The sequence below is a fragment of the Chaetura pelagica genome, unplaced genomic scaffold, assembly GCF_000747805.2.
Source record: "Chaetura pelagica isolate M959 unplaced genomic scaffold, ChaPel_1.0 scaffold210, whole genome shotgun sequence".
Taxonomy (NCBI): domain Eukaryota; kingdom Metazoa; phylum Chordata; class Aves; order Apodiformes; family Apodidae; genus Chaetura; species Chaetura pelagica.
In genome coordinates this window covers 1085382-1107745 of record NW_009951862.1, presented here as the reverse complement: position 1 = coordinate 1107745, position 22364 = coordinate 1085382, and the positions used below count along the sequence as shown (strand labels likewise).

General features: G+C 48.1%; 1 protein-coding gene across 1 annotated transcript; it reads right to left on the bottom strand.

Moving 5' to 3' along the window:
• Positions 1 to 2499: 2499 nt before the first annotated feature.
• Positions 2500 to 13790, bottom strand: TMEM150C (transmembrane protein 150C). The gene is made up of 7 exons (XM_009993702.1): positions 13711 to 13790; positions 12612 to 12665; positions 12460 to 12492; positions 12292 to 12359; positions 7716 to 7843; positions 4924 to 5101; positions 2500 to 2769 (listed from the first exon to the last, which is right to left on the bottom strand). Exons 1-7 carry the CDS (start codon positions 13788 to 13790, stop codon positions 2561 to 2563), a joined length of 750 nt encoding a protein of 249 aa, XP_009992004.1. The 3' UTR covers positions 2500 to 2560.
• Between the last annotated feature and the right edge of the window lie 8574 nt (positions 13791 to 22364).

Below are 22364 nucleotides of genomic sequence, written 5' to 3'. Positions count from 1 at the left end.
CCAGTTCCCTGCTGCTGGCATTTTGTGCATGGGTGCCCCTTGCTACTTTCTCATTTCTGCACTGCTGCTCTTCAGCTGACCCTCACACATGGCTGAAATAGAATACTGACCTGTCTGTTGCCTTCCTCAGCTCTGATCTACACCTACAGCTACCCCTCCTGAGGGAGGCTGCTGTGGAGAGAGCAAGCAAGAGACAGGCATTTTGGGAGGAAACCACATCATGCCAGCATTGCCCTCCTAAAACTTGGATGGTAGCAGATAAGGCTGTGAGGCAGCTAGTCTGGATGCCCTTCTGGGCTGCATCCTGAGTGTCATCCTAGCACTGTTACACCAAGTCTGTGTGCATGGCTGAATAGTCCCTGGCTTCCTCAAGTGTTAATTTGAATCACGACGCTGTAAATACTCACTTTTTGTTTTCCTTTTCCCATCAGAAATCTCTGCACGGGGTAGGCGACAAAAATAAAGATCACTTCCTTCATAAAAGCAGGTTATTTAGTGGTCATGTTTCAGTGTGTATCAGTTGTCATTTAGTTGTACTGAAATGTGCTGTTAGAAACACTCTAGGAAATGTACAGAGTTCAGTTCTGAAGTTCAGTTAAGACTCCATATAGGAAAAGGAAAGAAAGAAAGAAAAGAAAAATCACAATCTTCTTTTTTTTTTCCCTTGTTAAAATTACAAAATATAAAATGATAAACTGAAAGTATTGATTTTTCTAAAAAGTCACAGTGGACTATTTACAGTAAAACACCCTTCAAGCAAATTGCTATTTTGTGCTCCATATGCACTGAGCTTGTGCCCATGTAAGAGGATCCTCACCTGCATCTTCTCCAGGCAGCCCTTTCTGGCCTCACCCAGGAGCAGCTCCCTGGTTGGGCTGCTGGGGAGTCCTGTGTCTTATGCTGATGCTGCTGTGCCCTTGAGCCACCCTCAGCATGTCCCTGCAGGAAAGCTTCTCACTAGTGACACAGCTACAAGGGGAAGGCCTTCAGCAGCCCAGTGACAACTATCTGTTGGCTGGAAATACTCTGGGTTTGTAACACAGCTGCCTGAGAACAAGTTTTGCCCCAGGAAAGATACAGCAAAGGGCTGACTGGAAGCTTTCTTCTCCCACTGGTTCTGACAGTTTTTCTCAACTGATTCTCCTTTCAGTAGAGGTCTCTGGCCTTTGCAGAAGACCAAATGCCCTCGTGCCTTTTCCCTCTGCGTTACACATGCCACCGTGTGGCTCAAGTTCCCCTTCAAATGCCTTTAGCCACAGTTTCCAACTCTGCTTATTTTCCTGCAGCTCAGACAGATGCAAACCCTAAGCTGAGGCTGCCACGTGGATCAAAACGTGTTCCTGAGAAGCATCTCTCGTGGCTCCCCATCCCAGCCAATACAGCAGCCTTCCCAAAACCAGATGTTCAAAGAGGGGCTTTGACCTCCTCCTTTTTCTTCCTTATGTTTGAAAACCTCACTCCAAGGAGGGAGAAACCCTTCTGGTTTTGCTGTTCCCTTCCTGCACCTCCAGCCCTCAGGCCTCATCACCCAACCTGCAGGACAGAACTTCCTCCCTGCCCCTTGGAATCCTGCTTTAATCTGTGTCATACACCACTCAGGACAACTGCCCACCCTCAGGGGTCCACAGCTCAGGCCTAATGTCAGGATGTCTCAAGTTTGACTTGGAAGGGCACAAGGTGCAAAACAAAACCCTAAGCCCAGACCACCTGCAGTTCTGTTCTCATTGCAGGCAAGTCCAGTGTCTTTTAACATAACATGAACAAAAAAGCAGCTTTTGAAATATCACACATGACACGTAGTGGAAGCACCAAACACTTAAAAGAGCAACTTTTCCTGGGTCGTCTTCAGAGCATAGAGGCAATCCCAGCAAATTCAGCAACTTGCTTCCACCAGTCCCCACTGCTGAGTCTGAAGCACAGCGCCACCCTGTGCCACCTCTTCTGGCCTGGGGCCAGGCTGCCCAGCTACAAGGCAGCATCAGACATGTCTTGATTCCTGATCACAGCAGTTTCTCCCAAACTCAGCTTCACCACCGGCTGCTTTCCAGGCTGAAAGCAATGCCTGCCCCCTTGCCATAAAAGCCAGTCAGTTGGGGTCTTGTGCTGCTCAAGTCCAAGTCCAGAAGGAACAGCTGCTTGTTGTTACCCTACCAAGAAACACACAAAAGATGCAGTCTGCTGACTTGGGAACTGGTGGCTCCTGAAGACTCCTGGTGCCTGGAGAAGTCCATCATCCTCCTCTGCAGAACAGGCTGAGGAGTGTCTGTCTCAGAGGGGCATCACGAGGACTGGCTGTTGAATGTTTTGAACAACAGGAGTGTGACAGAGCCACTCGGGCACAGTCACTGGTAGCAACACCTGAGCAGCTCCCGCTCTCTCCTGCAGCCGCTCTCGAGCAGGATCCACTCCTCTTCCACTGTTTTTGTTTGGCCACCCTCAGAGCCCTTTGGCAATGGGATCGTGATTGCACATGAATACAAACTCATCAAAAAAGTGTAAATGAGGTCATGTTTAACCCATGAGACCACACCTGCCCCCCTCCCCCCTGCCAGAGGAAAGGCTACACCTGATCTGTCTGGTACTCGGAGGCTTCCGATAAGCTTTCGGAAAAGCTCAGAAAGTTTTCCTGGTACTCAGAGCAAACGATCTCAAACCTGTAGTGCCTGAACTCCACTGCAAAGGTGCCAAAGTAGCACAGGAAGCACATCACCAAGCCCCACTGGATCCTAGAAGCATGCATGTGGATGCCCTGTGCCATAAGGATGAAATCTGGAAGAGGAAAGTCAAGGACAACTAGTGGGAATAGACAAACCAACCATGATGAGGGGAAACCCAAACAGGGTAGACAGTAAAATCTTAACAATCAGAGCCACCCACATGATAGTCAGCCCATGTAGTCACAAGCAGGAGAGCATGAATGTGGTGCCAGAGATGGAAGGGATGTCAGGTGTCCAACAATGCCCATGAAGCACAGTTCTACACAGAGCAGGGCTTCCTGATCCCAGTTCACGCTGATCAACATTCACAGAAGGAAAAACGTAGGCACAAAGAAGTCAAGGACCTGCTGGAATGTTCAGCTGGCCAGAGGATGAGCTGGCAAGCTGGAGATCTGGCTGTGGGCTCCTACCTGCCAGGAGCCTCCCAGTGGGAACTGGATCAGATCTCTGCACCACCTTGAACCTACACTGTGCCATCTTTCATTCTCTTGAGATAACTTGCAAAATCATCCCTTTCTGTGAAATCCAGAAGCATCAGTCTGCATAGCACAGCATGTTACACTGAAAGGAAAAAGAACACTGGCAGAGGCAGAAACTGTCCCCCAGCCTCATGCACCCATGGGTTTGGGCTGTGTATTGCCTGGCATCAGTGTCTCCAGTTGTGTTGGACTATGCCATAAAAGCAATTCTCAGCTCCCCTAAAGCAGAGGACACCTTCCTAAGCTGGGGACCTCTTTTAGCCCAGTGCACATCTCCTCTAAACCTACTGGCTCTCCTGTCTTTCAGGATTTCCTCTGCACTCCAAGAAGGCATCATCACACATCTTCATTTGCAAAAAACAAACAAATCAAGCAGCCTCTCCCATGTTTAACTGCACAAAACAGGTAATCAAGGACTTTCCATTTGAGGCTCTGTGTAAGGAACCCAAGTTTCATTTCAGTCAACAGCATCCTGTGTCTGGCTTTAAAGGACCTTCTGCTTTCCTTGTAGTGCAAGAGTCATGCACACGCTACATGGGATGAGGATCCAAGCCCAAGCCTTTGCAAAGGCAGAAGGAATGGGACCCCTGCCTCAGCCTGCCACCCTTCACAGAGGTCTCAAAGCCTTCAGTGCCAAGCAGCCAGCTGGGGAGGGCTTGGAGCACCTGGCATGTCAGTACAGGAACAGCTACACCTTGGCTGCTTCTGCTCCCAGCCTGGCAGAAGCCTCTGACCACAGCAGTGCAGCAGCAGCCCAGCCCAGCCCTACCCCAGACACACCCTGGGGGAGCTATGGGCTTAGGGCAAGGCAAGGAGGGGAAAACCACAAGAACCAGGCAAACTGCCACATTATGAACACCAAAGCATGATGCTCAACTACATCTTTTTCCAAGGAAGCTGAGGAGGTAACTGATAGTACATCTTCACACACATCTGCTATTCCTTTGGACACTGGTCAAAATGTTCAAAACTAGCCAAGTGACTAAGTAATTGGTTTGAGAAAAGGCTGTTTTACAAAGAGGGGGATTAGCTCATTCATCACTATTTATTCCTGCCCTCTTGCACTAACTCTGATGCAACTATGAAGTGAAAGGATCCACCCTAAACAAAGAGGACACCGTGAGTGCTGGTGCAAACAGAAGGGCTGGAATGGGGCTGACAGGCACAGGAGGGAGAGGAAGCCACAGGTATTATCCAGTCTGAGTGACCACAGACCCCCACAGCCCAAATCCGATTTCTAAAGCACCTAGTCTTACCCAAAGTCCCCACGACCCAGCAGGTCTATACTGTGATAACCATCTTAAAAGGCAGAGCTGGATGTAGCACCCTGGAGCATTTCAACAAACAGTGCAAAATCTTCTCCAGAAACCTCATTTCTTCCCTCGTTCCTTTGTTCTTCTGATAATTTTTATCTCCACATTTTGCTTAAACTTATAGGCTACTGTGCTGGCAAGCAGTGATGCCATTAGATCATGCAGATACTATTCAATATTGTAACCACTTTGGATACTGCTAAGAAGTTTTAGAAACATTTATGAATAGAGCCCACCTGTGAAGCAGCTGCATCCTGGCAAAACACAAAACAAGCCCATCAAGACAAGATGAGGAGCATTCCTAAATGCTTTGAGATCCCAGGACAGATGTGGGAAGAGGCAATGCTCCCTGCTGTGGAGAGTGTCAGGCACACATGACAGCTGGCTCCCCAGAGAGCAGGACCAAAAGGATACAGAGCACCACACAGAGAGTGATGCTGGCTGACAAGGCGACTCGTGGAATCCCAACTTTCCGTCCCTCATTCTTCAGGTTGATCTTGAGGGTGAGGGCAGACTGGATCCAGCAGGCCAAGGTCCCAAAGCCAAACGTCAGCGACGTGCCCACGTTGTGGATCTCCTCATCAATGGAAAGCTAGGAACAAACAGTGGTGATTGTCTGGAGGCAACAGGAATGAGCTGCTAGCTACCTTGGGTAGCTGCTGGGGGTTGGAGAGGGGAGACTGGGAATCACTGGGGTGTGAAACAGAGATGCTGTGTCACTTCTTCTGGCAGGTGTAACATAACCAAGATGAGTTCACAGTTGTCACTGCCAAGCAGATCTGCCCAAAGCCCAGGCACAGTGGAAAATGCAGTTGCTTGGGGCCTGCCTCCACAGCTCCCTGGCAAGACTCAGCAAGGCAGAGCTCAGCAATCAATCCTGGCTCACTGGGATGGCCAGGGCAGGCAAGAACAACCCACTGGGGTCTTGTACAGCTCCCTGCAATGGAAGCAGACTGTGCAGCCAACAGTGTCAGCTGCATGGAGCACTGCTGCCTGGGGCAGAGGGCAGCAGGAGCCCTGGCACCTCTGCTGAGCCAGCATAAACCAAAACAGACACATGCTTCTGGGTTGGCAAGCTTCTGCCACCAAGAAGCTCGACTGCCTGTTCCCTCTCCTGCCCATCCTTGACCATCTGAGACAATATGAACCCAACCTCTCTGGTGTGCAAGTGCTTCTCTGTTTCTTGGCCCCCCCTGTCTAATGGGGCTCAGTGACTCTGCAGTAGTGCAAGGCAAAAGGACAGCCAGGTTCAATCAGCAAGAACCTGCAAAGACATCCCTCGAGGCTGCAAATCCTTTCAGAAAGCCCAGCATGGACAGAACAAACAAGACAACTTCTGTTTTCCCCGTGGCTCTGAGGCTTTTCTAGGAAAGATACCATGACTCTGTAATTCCCCCCCTGCAGCTTTAATTCCTGCTTGGTGATTTAACAAATCCCCATCAAACAAGACACAATTTGCAATATAACAGTCGAGTTATTGTGTCTCCATTGATCTCTCCCCTCTCTTCCCTACCCTGAGGTTTTTTTTTAAGGTAGGTCCAAATCATAGTACAGGCAAAAAATGGATTGAACTGCCTTTCCCAAGGTAGCCTGCACTGCATGTTAATGGATCCATAATGTTCCTCTAACATACCCAATCTGTAATTACCCAGAAATATGATCTAATGCCACATTCATCTTAGCAGTCAGGTAGGGAAAAGCATGGACTAGGTCTCATTTCCCTTGCCTTCATGGGTTGGCAAAAGACCTAAGCAAGGGTACAGGCAAATAACAAGGAGCAGGTAATTAGTTCAGAATTTATAACCAGACATGACTCACCAAGTACTCACTTTTAAAGAACAATCATTTCCTTTGAGGAGCAAAAAACCGAGAGGTTGAAACTGCTTCCTAGTGCCTGCCCTACACTAGAAATGCTCTTTTCACACTGAGACAGGGCTGTTAAAAAGCCTCCTAGTTCCAAGCTGGGAAGCTCTTGTGGAAAATCAAGTCTCCAAGTTTTTTTGGCTTGTGCTGTGGAGTTAGGAAGACCAGGCCCAAAACAGTTAAAATTATCTCACACCTCATTAAAAAACAAAACAAAAACCAAAACCACACCACAAAAAATCCCCACTAAAAAAACCCACCAAAAAACAACAAACTACTATTAGGGACACAATGTTCCTGCAATTGCTCCAAAGCAGGGAGCTGTTTTTCCCTGCCTGCAAAGCCAGGGAAGGCAGAAGAAGCCAGCCTACCTTTCTGGTAGATCTTTCTCAGTTCCTGCCATTATTGGGGCTCACTATTTGCACCCCAGTGAGGAGCAGAGCATCAGAGAAAGCAACAAGATGGGGAAACCCAAGTGCCACTGACTCCAATGCCTCGATTTTCCCTGCAGACCTAACAGACACACTCGTGACCACAACGGACACCCAACCCTCCAAAGCAACGTCGTGGCACTTGACAGCTTGTTCGTTCGTTTGTACAATGTTGCAAAACAGAAGGAGAATTGGAGGGACCTCATGCAGGCACCCACCACACTAGGAGTTGTAGATCTCCTCTGCCCCATCCCTCTGGTGGGCAATCCGAGGGCAGGCAGGAGGCAGATTTAAACGTGTGCTTTAAACGAAGGACACTGAACTGTCTGCTAAAACTGTGTGGGAAGCTGCAAACTCCTGGCTCAGTCCTTTCACCCAGGGACCATCTGTGCCAATCCCCAGGGCTCAAGAGATTGAATAGGTTCAGTGCTCTGGCTGTTGGCAGGTCAAGTATAAGCATGCAGGTGTGACTCCTGCTGGGAATATGGGGAAAATCTTTGTGGCCCTTCATCTCAGCATGTCACTGGAGCCATGGAAGTGACACACAGAGGTGACACAGCAGGTACAAGGGCTGGGGCAGCCAGACACATTACAGAATCATAGAAAGAATTGGGTTGGAAGGGATCGTAGAATCACAGAACCATGGAATTGTTTGGGTTTGGAAAGGACCTTAAAGGTAATCTAGTTCCAACCCCCTGCATGGGCAGGGACACCTCCCACCAGACCAGGTTGCTCAGAGCCCCACCCAACCTGCCCTTGAACACTTCCAGGGATGGGGCAGCCACAGCTTCTCTGGGCAACCTGTTATCTCCTAAGCTCACATCACAGGGAGTTCAAAGACCTAAGCAGATCTGCCAGAAAAGCAGGAACCTCCCAGCACAGACACAGCAGACCAATCCTGGAGTGCAGTACCTGAAAGTTGCCGAGTAGGGTCATCCCAAAAGAGGCCAAGCATAATGCCACCAGGCCACCAATGTTTAGCCAAGGGTTTAGCACCTTGGGCTTCATCTGAATGAAGCGCAGGACAGCCACGACCAGCGCTGAAAAGGAAATAAAAGAGGAGGTGCATCACTAGGTAGAACACACTACAGTAACCACCTTCTGGGGGCTCCCCCATCCCCTTTCACCCAGAGAGGAGAGCTCACTGCAGGCCAGCTAGCTTAGTGCTTCTGCATGATCCCCTCCCACTTCATCATGGACCAGACTAAGCCCAGGAAGCATTTCTGGTGTAATCCAGTTACACTGAGCTCCCACACTTCCTTTGCTCACCATCTTTTGTCTAGGAGCTGGGTTGCAAATGTCCTGAGGGAAAGAAGAGCACCTTCCTGTTTGCCTGTGAAGTTCCTAAGGCACGGTCTACCACACACACCCCCCCCACAGCCACACTGCAGCAGCTGGGCTTGCATCAAGTTCCATTCCACTCATGAGTGCTGAGCTTTCTTGGAGGAGGTGTGTCAAACCCCACCTGTACTGGCAAGTGTAGGAACTGCACACACACACAGCTTTGTAGGTTTTCCCATCGTGCCCACTGACTCTTCTCTTCTTCTGTAACAAATTGCTGGGGCCACTAACTGAAGCCAAAATATTGCACTCGTTTTCCATGAAGACTGGAAGACCCATCCTTCCAAGCTTACAACTGACCCAAGAGCTCTGATACGATTTATGACACTTGATACACATCATAGAACCTTAGAATGGTTTGGGTTGGAAAAAGACCTTAAAGATCATCTAGTTCCAACCCCCCTGCATGGACAGGGACACAAAATATGACATAACCCCAAGAGACAACTCATATCGTATATTCTTGCCCTCCCTACGGAATGCTGTGTGGAGCAACACAGAAAGCCAAGCAACCAGTTGGCATTCAGATGGGATTCCAACCAGACCACCAAAAAGCAATTTAGTTGAACAGGGAAATGGACTGGTTGCTGCCAAAAGCCTTCTTATGCTTATGCTCAGACTGACAGCACATGGGTCATATTGTAAATTGTCCAGGTTAGAAAATTATATCTCTGTTTTCCATAAAACCCCTGGTATAATACCAAAAACATGGTTCAGAAAAATAAGGGCACTGTAAGTGAAAAATACCCACTTTTATCCAAACTGGTAGAGATAGCTGAACTGACTTTCTCACAATTTGCTCTAGTGAATCAATCCACTCCAAATCCTTGAAAACAAGAAAACTTTGCTCCTCCCAAAAGAGAATTCCTGGTTTTCATCCCTAGGTAATTGTCTGGGTCAACCACTTGAATTCATATGCAGGATTTTTATTTTCATTTCTACTTATACAGGAGAGGATCCTGAAATGATACCATCTTTTACCTAAAACAGTGATGGGAATGACAAAAGGCAATTAAAAGGTCACCTTCCAGCATGACATGCTAAATAACAGCATTTTCACCATTCTGAATGCCTGTGTTTCCAGCAGGTTTCTGTAGTCTTCCTCTCCTATAGCAAGGGCTTTGAGACAACTAAGGTGGCCAGAGGTACAAGCTGAAAGCAGCTCTCAGAAGCACCCAACACAGCAGAGGAATGCTTGGCTTTATCCACAAAGCAGAGACAAGAAGAACAGAAAATCTGAAAGGGACCTATAATGATCTAGTCCAACTGCCTGGCCACCTCAGGGGTGGCCAAAAGTGAAAGAAGGTTTTTAAGGGCATTGTCCACAAGCTTCTTAAACATTGTCAGGGATGGGGCATCCACCACCTCTCTAGGAAGCCTGTTCCAGTGTTTGACTACCCCTTCAGGAAAGAAATGCTTCCTAATGTCCAGTCTGAACCTCATCTGATGCAGCTTTGAATCATCCCCACACTATCACTGCAGACCAGGCAGAAAAGATCAGCAGCTCCCTCACCACAACCCCTCCTCAGGAAGCTGTAGAGAGCAATGAGGTCACCTTCCAGCCTCCTCTTCTCCAAACTAGTCATACCCATAGTCCTCAATCACTCCTCACAGGACATGCCTTCGAGGCCTTCCACCAGCTTTGTTGGCCTCCTCTGGATGCATCCAAGCATCCTTCTTACAAGGTGGGGCCCAGAACTGCACACAGGGCTCAAGATGAGGAGGCCTCACCAACGCTGGATACAGTGGGATGGTCACCTCTCCTGACCAGCATGTCATGCTGTGTTGGATGTACCCCAGGGTGCAGTTTTGCCCACTTGGCTGCCAGGGCACACTGCTGGCTCATACTGAGCTGCTGCTGATCAGCACCCCCAGATCTCCTTCTGCAGGGCTGCTCTCCAGACACTCCTCTCCCAGTGTATACCTGTGACCAGTGTTACTCCACCCTATGTGCAGGATGTGCCATTTGGACCTGTTAAATTTCATTGCATTCATCACTGCCCAGTGCTCCAATCAATCTAGATCCCCCTGCAAAGCCTCTCATCCCTCAAGAGAGTCAACAGAACCTCCCAGTTTTGGTGTAATCAGTGAATTTGCTAATGGTGCATTCAACCTCATGCATCAAGATGGTTGATAAATACATTGAACAGAATTGTCCCTAGAACTGAACACTGTGGAACACCACTGGTGACCAGTTCCCAATTAGTTGTAACCCCATTCACTACAACCCTTTGAGCCCTGCCCTTCTTCAGTGCACTGTGAACCTCCTTACCCCACAGCTGGACAACTTCTGCAGACGGATGCTGTGAGGGACAGTATCAAAAATCCACTCAGTCTTACTAAAATCCAGAAAAACTACATTTACTGCCTTCCCTTTATCCTCTAGGTGGGTAACCTTATCATAGAAGGTTAGCAAAGTAGTTAAACATGACTTTCCCTTTGTGAATCTCCACTGACTATGCCTGATGATTTAATTGCTCTATAAATGCCTTTCAATAGTACCCCGTATAATCTTCTCCATAATTTTTCCAGAAACTGAGGTTAGATTAATAGCTCTGTAGTTCCCTGGCTCTTCTTTCATGCCTTTTTTTCTAGATTGGAATAACACTGGCTAACCTCCAGTCAGCAGGGACCTCCCCAGACTCCCAAGACCTTTGGCAGATGATTAAGAGGGGTCCTACCATAACATCCATCACATGTCCCAGAGCACATCTGCAGTCTGGAGGTTCCCTGCTTGTATTTCTTCTTGGACTGGGAAGAAGAAGCCATGAAACCACACAGTACAGCTTAGCTTCAAAAAACTGCCTGTCTTTTGTTTGCCTCTCCTCCTTCCCACCAGCTGCTCCCCTCACACTCAAACCAGTGTTATCCTCATGTCCACCCAGATTGCAAGGTGACTGAGCACCAACCTAAATCCTGCCCTTTCATAAAGCCCTTGGATGTGCTGGAACTTGCTGCAGGTCCACAGAGTGGTCTGCAGAAATGGGGCCTTCCCTGAAAGGACAGGCATGTATTCACTGCTGTCCAGCAGCCACATGAACATCAGAAGTTACATGCTATGCACATGCTAGTTTAGGTAGTTTGGAGGTCAGAAGTTTGAATGGTATCATCATCATCACATTGCACTGGGTGTCAGGCTTATAAATAAAATGCCTGCAAGACTCTACCTTGGCCCAAACTGGAGATAGAGTTATTTCCACTAGCTGAGCCCCTGGCTCAAGATGTACATCAAGATCCACACCTGAAACAAAGCCATACACAAAGTGGAAGGATGCCTGAACAGCTTGAACTCCACCCTGAAGTGATACTGGAAGTGATAAGGAAGTTCATGTCAATGTTCACGATCAAACATATTCTGCCAGGTTTTACATCCCAAGCCTCATCTTCATTATGTCAGATTAAGATTGTTGAAGTATCTTACTCATGCACACACAGGTCTGGATTAATTTAAAAGCTCAACTCAAGTGAATTTCCCAGGTTTCTGAAATGATGCTTTGCTCCTTGCACAAGCAGCAGGCACTTAAGAGAGTACAGCTCAGAGCAAAACCAAAAGCACCATCAATCAACCCACACAGAAAAAGATAAACGTAAATACTACTAAAGAAAAGCAATTCAAGGTTAATATACTTAATTACTTGCCATTTAAGTTTGGAATCCATTTTTTCAAAATATGTACAGGTGAAGGTAAAGACCAGTTTAAAGAACCAAATTAAGACCTATTTTTCTAGTACTTTCCAGCTCTTTCTTCTCTTGGTCATGTTGCCTTCTTACTTCCACAGCAATTGAATTTAGGAAAGGGTGGGGTGGAAGGGGAGGACTTCAGCACAGAAAATATTTTGCATCATCAGTTGCTGCATTTGCCAATATTCCCATGCATATCTCTCTCATCCACAGCACATAAGAAAACCCCACCATACAATGGAAAAAGGTCACAGAGATTCAAGGCTAAGATGAGACAATTAAATTCAGAAAGCAATAAAGATCAAATGTATCCAGCTTAATTCTATCTATCTACAGATGAAGACAATATAATACAGCCTTAACCAGATTTAAAAACAACATGTATGGGAAATAACTTACGTTTCAGTGTCTTCTTAAACAAATATGAAAGAAAGAAAGAAAGAAATGTTCCCCTTGTGGTTCCTACCTAGAAAAGCTGCCATGTTCATGACTTGGCTAAACACACAGCTTGCAGGAGGTGCATCACCTGCAACACTTGGAAAACAAAGTGTATCATTGTAACTCTAGGATAGCAAAGACACATAAATAACAACGATTAATAAGAACAGTAACTGGAAGAAAATAATTTGCTTACCTTATATAAGGTGGTCTTTTGGAACCAGGTTTCCTAAGAGACACAAATGCATAAGAACAAAGAGTCAAGATATTCTTTCCCATTTAGCTTTCGTTGTTTTCCTATTTCAAAGAAACAAGTGACCCAACACAAAGCCCACAACCAGCTCTTACCTATCTGGTTCATTTAATGGGAGAATTTTGTTATCTTCCACTGCTATAAAGTACCTGTCAAAAGAAAAAGCAAAAGAGAAAGATGAAAAAAATGTATATGATGTAAAACCTCATCCCGGCTTCAATTCCACATATCACTCAAACAACACACAAAGTGTCTCCAAGTCCACTGGCAAGATCTGCTGGAGGCAGCTGTGTTCCCTCTGCTTAAGCAGGCAATTTTGCTCAGTTCCCAGCCTTACTATGTGCCTTTGAGCTGCATCTGGTTTGCACTGTCAGGTGGACAAACAGGTCACAGGCCTTAAAAACAACCAGCTACAGGAATGTTTTCTTTTTTAATCCGAGCTATTTGATGAGCCTGCTTTACTATGGCCCCCCTCCATAAACACAGTTTTAATATAAACAGAGGGGATGGGACAAGAAGAACAAGCAATAAGGCTCAGACAAATGGCTTAAGCTGCCCCTGCTCCTGAAAAACAACATCAACAGACCACAGCCAGTGCCATATCCTACATTATAACTGCTCCTCAGGCTGAGCATAGCTGCTGATCCCACCTTTATTGCTCCTAGATTCATGCTGCAGTTGTCTGCCTGCATGCCTGGAGAGAGGAATTGCAGGCCTCATGTGCATTTTTATTAAGAAGTGTTAGTAGGAAAGTAAAGTGTCAGCATTAAGCTTCTGGCAGGTTGTCAGTGTGATGTTGGATGCTGCCTATTTCAAAACTGCACCCCGAAGCAGAGTCTAAGAGCTTCTCCAAGAGCTCTGCTGAGTCATTCAAAGAAAAAGTGATGAAAAGGAATTTTTGCATTTTTTGCCTGTCTCTTTTCAGGCAGCTCCCAGTAACATGTGCCAGGACAAAGAAAAGGTCAGAAGCTTGGCCTGGGGAGCACATAAACAGAGGGACAAAAATCTGGTCCTCCAAGTAACGGACTGGCCCCTGCCTTTATCATGTGCCCTCCCATCCCCACAGTAACTCAAGGACAGAGCATTCCCAAAACACTCCCTGTACTGTATGGAGATGCAGTCCATACCACAGCAGTTCTTCTGACTGCCCCAACCTAACTTGCTCTTTCAAATAGCCAGCAGGAGGTAACTTACACTATCCACAATCCAGCTGATGTAAACAGGGTAAACACAAGAGGTAAAAACATCCAAACGCTGCATTTCTTCCCATCCATACCTGCTAGAAACAAAGAACAAAGTAAAAACAAAAAGAAAGAGGGCAGGGGTCCCCACCTGTCTTGGCTTCCCTCTTTTGAAAGCATGAAGAGCATCCATACAGCAGGTGCCCAAGCATCCCAAGATCATAGCCAGGCAGCAGGTGCTGCAAACCTTTTATACTGTCATTCTTGACATAAGGGGTTAAGGAGCTGCACACAGGCAGCATCATCTGCACTCTGCATAAAAAACAAGGCACAAAACCTGGAGTTGCAGGGGGAGGGAGATTTTTCAGACACGCATACAGAATTTGAGTGGTTTTCAAAGCATTTTCTTGAGCATTTTGTGCCAGGTGACACTGTGAGACCCGCAGCCCTAATTCCCTGCTACTTCCCACAGGCATAAGACAAGGCAGCCTCCTTCCCAGGCTCATCACCAATTCCACACAGGGTGCCTCAGCAAAGGCTGCAGCACAGAGGGAGAAGGATGCATGTGCTGTTTCCTCCTCTCCACAAAGCACACGACCAGCTCCCATCTGGCTGCAGCCATCAGCTAAAAATAGCATTCATCTGCATCCAGAGCAGAGCCAACCTCAAGTGTCAGCACCCAGAGAACTGTCAGGATGAGGTGTTACAAACAGGAGCAGTTCTTGACAGGTAGGCACTGTGAAATCCTGCACAGGATATGAGGCTGATGAATGCACCACTTCCTGAGGAAGGATTTGTCCTCCATGCAAGATCATCCTGGATGAGCATTTGAGATGGTGGGGCTGTACCTGGAACATGCAACTGAGAAACCCTGCTGTGTTGCTGTGCTGCTGTGCTGCAGCCACAGAGAATCCTATGTCTCCCTGTAAGCACTTGGAAAATGGATCAAATATTTCCTCATGCTCCATCCTCCTCTGTAAATGTTCCTCCAAGCACTGACAGAGCCAACAGACACCAATAGAGAGTGAACAATGCAAGGCTCATGGCTCCAGTGTCTGCTTTACTCTCACCAGGGCTGCAGCACTGGCACCTCTGCACTCTGTCTTCTGCTTCCCATAGCCTGCTGCAGATCAGGCATTTCCTGGAGTCACTGAGGTCTCCAGGGGACAGAGAGGCAACCTAGGGCAGGAAGGGAAAACTCACCACCACCAGCTCTCCATCAGGACATCCCTCCACTTGGGCACCTCTCCACCCAGACACTGGCACAGCCGTGTGTCACCTGCTGATCCACATAGAGATGCTGCCACTACTGTCCCCTGTTACTTTGTGCTGAGCTCTGCAATGGAGTGGGGGCAGGCCTGGTGTTTAACCTCACCCAAGTCAGTGTGACTTGGCTACAGATTCACTCCCTTGGAAAACAGCCCTATGTTTAACATTCACTGTGCAGAGTCCCCTTCTGTCAGTCACTAACAGAATATGACAACCAAAATGATTGCTTATTAAATGAATGACTAGCACAGAGTGTAGTGTCCCCATGGGAAGCCAGATCTACAGCTCAGAGAAACACATTGATCCCAGCCAGGTAAAAGGAAACTCCTAGAGAACATTCCCCACTGCTCGTCGTGGCCAGCTGGGTTCACATCAAGGAGGAAGGACATCCCTCCCAGGGAGAAAACAAAGACCTGTGAAGGTCAAGCTGGGAGACCTCCACACATGCTGAGACCAGCACCTCTACCAGCAGCCAGGAATAAGAGAATGAGGAACCCAAATGGCAGCCTCCCCTGCAGCACCACAGCAGTTTAGACAAAATAAAATGCCAGGAGCGTTAGGAAAAATAACCTAAATTCTCCATGGGAAACATAGAAACAATTTATTTGACAGCTAATTGCCCCACAAGGATGACATAAAGCCAACCTCCCTCTCCACAGCTCTGTTCAGCATTGCTGCTGTGACCAGTGATGCCAAGTCTGAGCAGTCAGCTCCAGCTGGCAGCAACAGCCATCTCAGCTGGCCCACATTTTCCCAAATAAACACCCTGCATGCAGGAGGCAGCTGGTAAGCACTCACACCCATTTGTCTTCCATTGTTAAGGCTTGTACAGGAAGGCCTGCAGTGATAGAAAGCCTTCAGGGTGCAAAGGATTCACAAGTCTAATCATAACGTGTTTTCAGCTTTGCAGCTGACCCCAGATGGATCAGCCCACCCTTCCCAAAGCACACGCTGTGGGTTTCCAGTCCCTCTTGACTCACAGTCTCACACCTGCACTGCAAAAACCCTGACCAGGCAGACTCCTGCTGCCAGGCAGCACAGGGCAGGGCGCAGAACTGCAAAGGGTTTTAGCATTAGCACTGCCACAGGGTGTGTCTTGAAAAACTGCCTCAATGCAGGCTTGTTCCCTTATCTCCATTCTCATTCTTAGGTCTAAATCTGTTCAGGCTGTCAGCTGTCTGGTCTGCTTTTATTAGCATTGCCCCACTACACCCCCTCAACCAATTAAGCTCCCATTCCTCTAATGTACACACTTAATTACAGCAGGCAGCTCACCAAACACACGCTGCTGCTTGCTCAAGGTTTATTAAATGTGGGCATCTTCATTTCATCTGCCAAGCAGAGTTACAGAAGTTGCTTTCATCAGAGAACACGAATGTAAGGAAGGACAAAATGGCCATGTTAGCAGAGTTAGCCTTGTTTAAGGCCATGTTAGCCTTCTTTAAGGCTAGACCATGCAGATGCATTTCCAGGGCCCATACACAGGCTGCACAATAATTCACTACAACACTCTGCATTTCACAGCACTAGGCCATGGAGTCATTTCAGAGAACAGGTACAGAGACAGAGGCCCTGGGAGGAGGAGGAGGACACTTCAAAACAAGTCCTAAAGAATTGCTGCCAGTCACCAAAATCAAAGGGGAACAAACACAATCTCTCTTTTGGGGCAGCCCATGATAGCCCTCTGTTGCTTTTAAAATGAAAAATAACCATGGTCACTTGATATCTCATTCCTGTAAGTGGGTGGATGCAAAACAGCACCTTTCATAACCAGCCACACACAAGCCACAAAGGTCAACATATACCAGAGCAGAGTGTTTTCATGTTTATCTCAAGGCTCCCAGCCTGAGAGCCCAACAAGAGATAAGGCATGCCAGAGACTTGTAAACACTTAATAAAATAGTGGGGTAACAGGGAAAGAAGTGATCCCCTCCATTAGCAGGATATGATGCTCTCCTTGCTGCAGGTACCCAGCTACCATCTCAAGGGTGTGCAGAAATGCCATTTTCATTCATTTATGCAAGAGAGGAATGAGAAAAGGTAGACATCTCTGGATTGCATATGAGGGAAGGAGGAGATGCCTCAGCAATCCTGCATCAGTGTTGTGAGGCAATGCTTTGGTACCTATTTCTTGTCTCATTTCACACACTGTAAATGCATTCAGCTATTACTAATTATAATTAAATATTCTTGCCAACACAAACCTAACGGAGACGGGCAACATGCGCCAAAGGATTGAAACCTTCATTCCTCCAAAACCCACCACCAAAAAATGGGGGCAGAAGAGGCTTGCCCACTTGCCCACATCGTCCTTCCAACTTTTTTCAGGAATCTGTGTCCTGGAGTTGTGTAAAATTAGTTTGCTAGGAATTCTGTCAATATCTGTAGATATGTTCAGCCTTTCCCAAGTGCCTTGGTAAGAAGACAATGCGACTGACATGTCCTACACAGAGACAGTCCTGCAGCACCACTGGGTCCTGCTGTCCTTCAAAGGTATGATGCTCCCTGCTGCCACACAACCTTCGCACTGAATTGCACAGAGATACTTACAGGCCATTTAGGAAGCACTGTTGAGCTGCTGTGTCAGAGCCAGAGTCATTGACTATAACCTCTTCTGGGCTGAGCCTGCCCTTCTCGCATTTGGAGTTGTACAAACCAGGCACGTCCTGCTTCAAGACCAGGCTCCTGGATGCTATAAAAGAAAAATTTGTGTAATTTTCCACCTCAGGACCAAAGGAGTGTTTTGCAGGCTTTGACAGTGCTGTGCTGGGACCTGAGCACCCCGATCGGCCCACACGGACTTCCATGAGGTCCCACTTGTACCATGAGCAGTTGTGGCCCTCAGCCTGCAACAGGCAAAGGAGGCAGAGGCTGGAGCTCAGAAGATAAACATCCTGTTCAGCCAGAAAGAGCTGGGTCAGCAGGCAGTGAAGCCAGCTGAGAGCAGCCAGGGCTTCAAGCAAGACTTGCACTGAGCTAGAGAGCACTGCCTTTTGCAGGTGCTGTGTCTTTGCCTGTCCCAAGGACCTCATTCTGCTTGGGAGCATCCACTGCAAGATTAAGCCCTCGTGGCTCCTTGTGACCTCAGGAGCTGCACAAGCCAGGCAGCAACCAGCCCCCATTGAGTCCTCACAGTGCAAGCAGGTTGGACTGCCCAGGTCCCAGGGCAGATGCCTCACTGCCTCTCCAAGGGCAGAGATGCTCAAGACTGGGGCCAGAACTCTCCTGAGATGCAATGGAAGTCTCTAGCAAGGAGTCTTAACACAAAAGCAACCCCACAGTCCCACAACATCACCACCAGGGTGTACTTTCCCTCAGTGCTATTATGCAACCCCTTGGTGCAGAAATCTTGTGAGAAGTCCCAGCCAAATTCCAAAGTTTCCAAAGAGTTTCTGGAAAATGAGGTAGGCTGTTTATGTCCTCATAAAATAAAGGAAAGCTAAGCTCTCCCAGCTCCAGCTATGCTTTGAGGAAAAAGTCCCTGAAACTATCTCCTTGCTCTGCAAGTCATACACAAACACAGACTGACGCTGTGGCAAAGCCCAGATAACCTGAGGTACCTTGCAGACACGTTCCCCAGTGACTGTCCTGCACCTTAATTGACCCAGAGGGGTTTTATTTGCTTCTCAGTTCCAAAGACACAAATGACTTCAAGCGCTTGCAGTGTGGTAGAGCAAGCAAAGCCCAGACACACCTGAGGATGGAAGGGGGTAAGAAACCTGCCTGAAAGGTTTGTCCCCTTATCAGGAAAACGAGGGAAGTGCTGGGAGTGGCCAAGAACATGCAACAGGAGGTGAAACCTGGCAAAGAGACAGAGATGTCCTGTTAACTTTCAGAGAGTTCTGAAGATAAGGAAAACCAGACTAAGCCCAGAAGAGCAGGCTTTGCAGAGTGGTTATTCCTGGCTATATTGCCTCCTTCTCCTGTAGTTTATGGATGAGAGAGCACATGACCTGGAAAGCTCCAGGTTTCCCTCTCTTTGCTACCCTGCCACTGTTATTTTCCCCAACAAACATAAAACATACACTTAAGCTACAGAGCTTCCCACGCAGTGTAAGTAGGGCTTTCCCCACCTATTCACTTGTCTTTCACTTCTCTTGTCCCTTTTACCCTCCTTTTACACACTGTTGGGAAGCATAAGCTCCTTTCTTCACTGCACTTTGGAGCTCTACACTTTTGAAGAGATGTGTACTGTCCCCAAAGCAGCATTTAATTTGGTTACACTAGTGGGCACCACCAGCAGAAGTATAAATACCAAGCAACCTGCACTTGTCAGCCGTGGGGAAAACACCAAGGGCTGGGAGCTTGTGGGGAGTGTAACATAGCTTGCCAAGCTTTCTCAAGCTTTCGCCCACCAGTCCCTTCAGCCTGAGGCAAACTGAGTTCCTCTTTTTCCTGCTACCACCAAAGGCCCAGAGGATCAGTAATGAGATGGTGGGCCAGAGGGTGAGCTACATAGAATGTACATGCAGCACTCATGACTTTGCTTTTGTCATTACTCTAAGGTAGCCATCTCTGGCATAGAGACTGTCACAGGTACAAAGTACCACATCAGTCTTTTGGCTCCATTTAAACCTGTGGAAATAATTTGCCCTGGGACAGGCACAACATAAGTAATCACACAGAGGCATTTCTGTGGTGTTCATCACTGCCTCACCAGCATGCCTTATTTGTAGGAATCATGTTTATTTGCCTCCCAGGCTGCTGCAACCATAAATTGCTGTTTACAGGGTGCTTGGGTGAGCTACAGGAGGAAGGTGCCACACAGCATTTTGTTTCACACAAACGTGTTGCAAATACTGTAGACAGAAGAAACCAGGGAACAGCCTCCACCTGTTAAAGAGGGGCCAAGTCTGCAAGCCTGCTTAGTCCAGGCTGCCTCTCCATCACGTCCAGAGGGCTTAAAACTCTGCTGTCTTTTGAAATATTTTCAGGGACAGACTTTCCTGTAGCGCAAGAGGCCACAGCAAACCACCTCTAAGAGCATTCAGCTAGTCCAAGACCACACTGGGAAGGTTCTCCCTGGCAAAGCTGCAGCCATATCCAGTGGTTTGGCCAGGCAAAGTCCACTCTTGCTGTCCTGTGGTGCCAAAACTGATGGGCTACTGGCTCTTCTGACTCAGCCAGCCACCCCTACTAATCCTACCAGGTCCTCACAGGGAGCAGGAACTGTGACAGGGAGGGCAGGAGTTCTTTCCCCAACTACCTGGATCTGCCCCAGTTTAGGAAATCAAGAAGAGGACTCTGAGAAATCGCCCCACCATTGCAGCAAATTGGCCCAAGTTCCCCAGTCTTGACCTCCCTGCAGAAGAGGCAGCCTGGACCTCTCCTAGCAGCAGCAGGGAGCACCTCAGCCTACCCTCCCACCAGACTTGCTAACGTCCTGCCTGTTCCACAGGGGAGCACAGCTCAGCAGCTTCTGCGTGCTGGGGAGGAGGTCTCTGCTTTTCCGTGCAGTGGACAGGGTGGAGAGCTGGCTTCCCTCCTTGTCTTGCACATGGGACCAGCCCTCCCCAAGGGAGCCAGATCTGCATGTCCTGCCAACAGCAAACACTTCACAGCTGAGCAAGGGACACTCTTATGAGACTGCTGCTCTAGCACCTCTCCCTTGCAGGCACAACCATCCTGAGGAACCTCAGCATTAAAAATTGCACTAAATCCCATGCAAGGCAATCTATAGCTGTTTTAACAATGCCTTTCATAGCTTTTAAAGCTTCATCAGTTGTCTTTTCCTCTCCTCCTGCTTCTCATTCACTTCACTCTTCCCTCTCCACCTATTCCCAACCTGCTTTGCTTCCCTTTCACCCCCCTCATCCCACCTTCATCCCCGCACCTCAGGTGAGGAACCTGCAGGGAACCAAGGTGAGGGAAGCCAGGCACCCAGAGACCTTTCCAAGTCTTCTTGAGACAGCAAAAAATACCATGATTCCCATTTTAGAGAACAGAGCCAGCGAATTGCTCACTGGGAGATCACACAGCGAACAGGCAGCACAGCATAGGGTGCATTCAGAGTGGCCCAAGTCCTCTATCATAGCAGCAGCCTCCTCCCTTGCTCCTCATGGTTTATTCCTCCAGAAAATCTCTCACAGACCTTTCTCTGCTGCTTCACTCCCACTTATCCTCCAATCACAGCTCTTTGGTTTAGCTTGGGCTGCAGGACCAGGACCTTAACGTGTCCCCGTTTGGCAAAACCACAATCTTGCAATCTCAGGCTACCCAGAAATGGATGGGGGAGGAGAGGAAACCGTGGACATGACATTTCTTCCAAGAAAAAAAACAATTGAAAATGTTGGCGTTGATACAAGCACACATCCCTGCACTGCATCTGAAAAGCAAACACTGCAGCACCAAGAATCTTAAAAGGGGAAATGAAACAACTGCACTGACTCCCACCACCCAGGCTCAGCAAATGCTGACAGCTGGGCACAAAGAACAGCACAAGAAAATAGTTTGACTTTTAACAGCACAACGGTGAAAAGAGGAGCCAGATGTTTGCCAAGCAAATGCGACTCTCTCTTGCTGAAAGTCAGCAAGAATCAAGTCCCTTTCTTTCAGGCAGTTTTATCCACTTGGGCAAAACACAACAGGCAGGCTGTCTGTTGGGATATACCTTTCACACACTCCCCTGCCCATACTGAGGGGCTATTCACAATTAACCACACACGTGTACGTTGTTAAGACGCAAGGACCGTGCAAACGTTGCTTAAGGTCGCTTTCCAGAGAAGCTTTGTGAAAAAAAATAAATAAAAAAAGCAGAAGGGATGACTAGCTCAGAATTCCTCCAGCATTTTATAGCCCGAGGGCTTGGAAGGAAAGGTCTGGCACAAGCATGCTGCTGTAAGAAAAAGGAAAGGCTGAGATGCCAGGAGACCACATCAGCACCTTGGGACATCATCAGAACCCTGGGACATCATCAGCACCTTGGCACATCAGCAGCACCCTGGGAAATCAGCACCCTGGGACATCAGCAGCACCCTGGGACATCAGCAGCACCCTGGGACATCAGCAGCACCCTGGGACATCAGCACCCAGCACTGGCTTATCCCTTTCTCTCACTCCGAGGCAGGATCTCACCCTGCCTTCCCTGAGGGACCAGAACAAAGTCAAACGGCCTTTCTGGAAACCTCCCAGCCCTGTGGGAACGTAACCAAGCCTGCACCTCAGGCACCCATCCCCACAGGGTCTGGAGAAGGCAGGACCCTCCCTCAGCATGAACAACCTGCACCGAACCCCACGCAAGGGGCGATTTAACTGCTTTCACAGCTCCTTCCACAGCGTTCCAAGCCTCCTCAGACGCCTTTTTCCCCCTCACTCACTTCACCCTTCCCTCTCCCCACCGGCTCCCAAACCCGCCCGGCCCCAATCCCACCCCCTCCAAGCCCCTCCATTCCCTGCGGG

Coding starts and splice junctions, on each gene's coding strand:
- TMEM150C (XM_009993702.1), bottom strand. CDS start 13,790: ATGGATGGGAAGAAATGCAGCGTTTGGATGTTTTTACCTCTTGTGTTT. Junction 12,666..13,710: donor TCAGCTGGATTGTGGATAGT/GTAAGTTACCTC, acceptor TTCTTTTGACAG/GTACTTTATAGCAGTGGAAG. Junction 12,360..12,459: donor AAAAGACCACCTTATATAAG/GTAAGCAAATTA, acceptor TTGTTTTCCAAG/TGTTGCAGGTGATGCACCTC.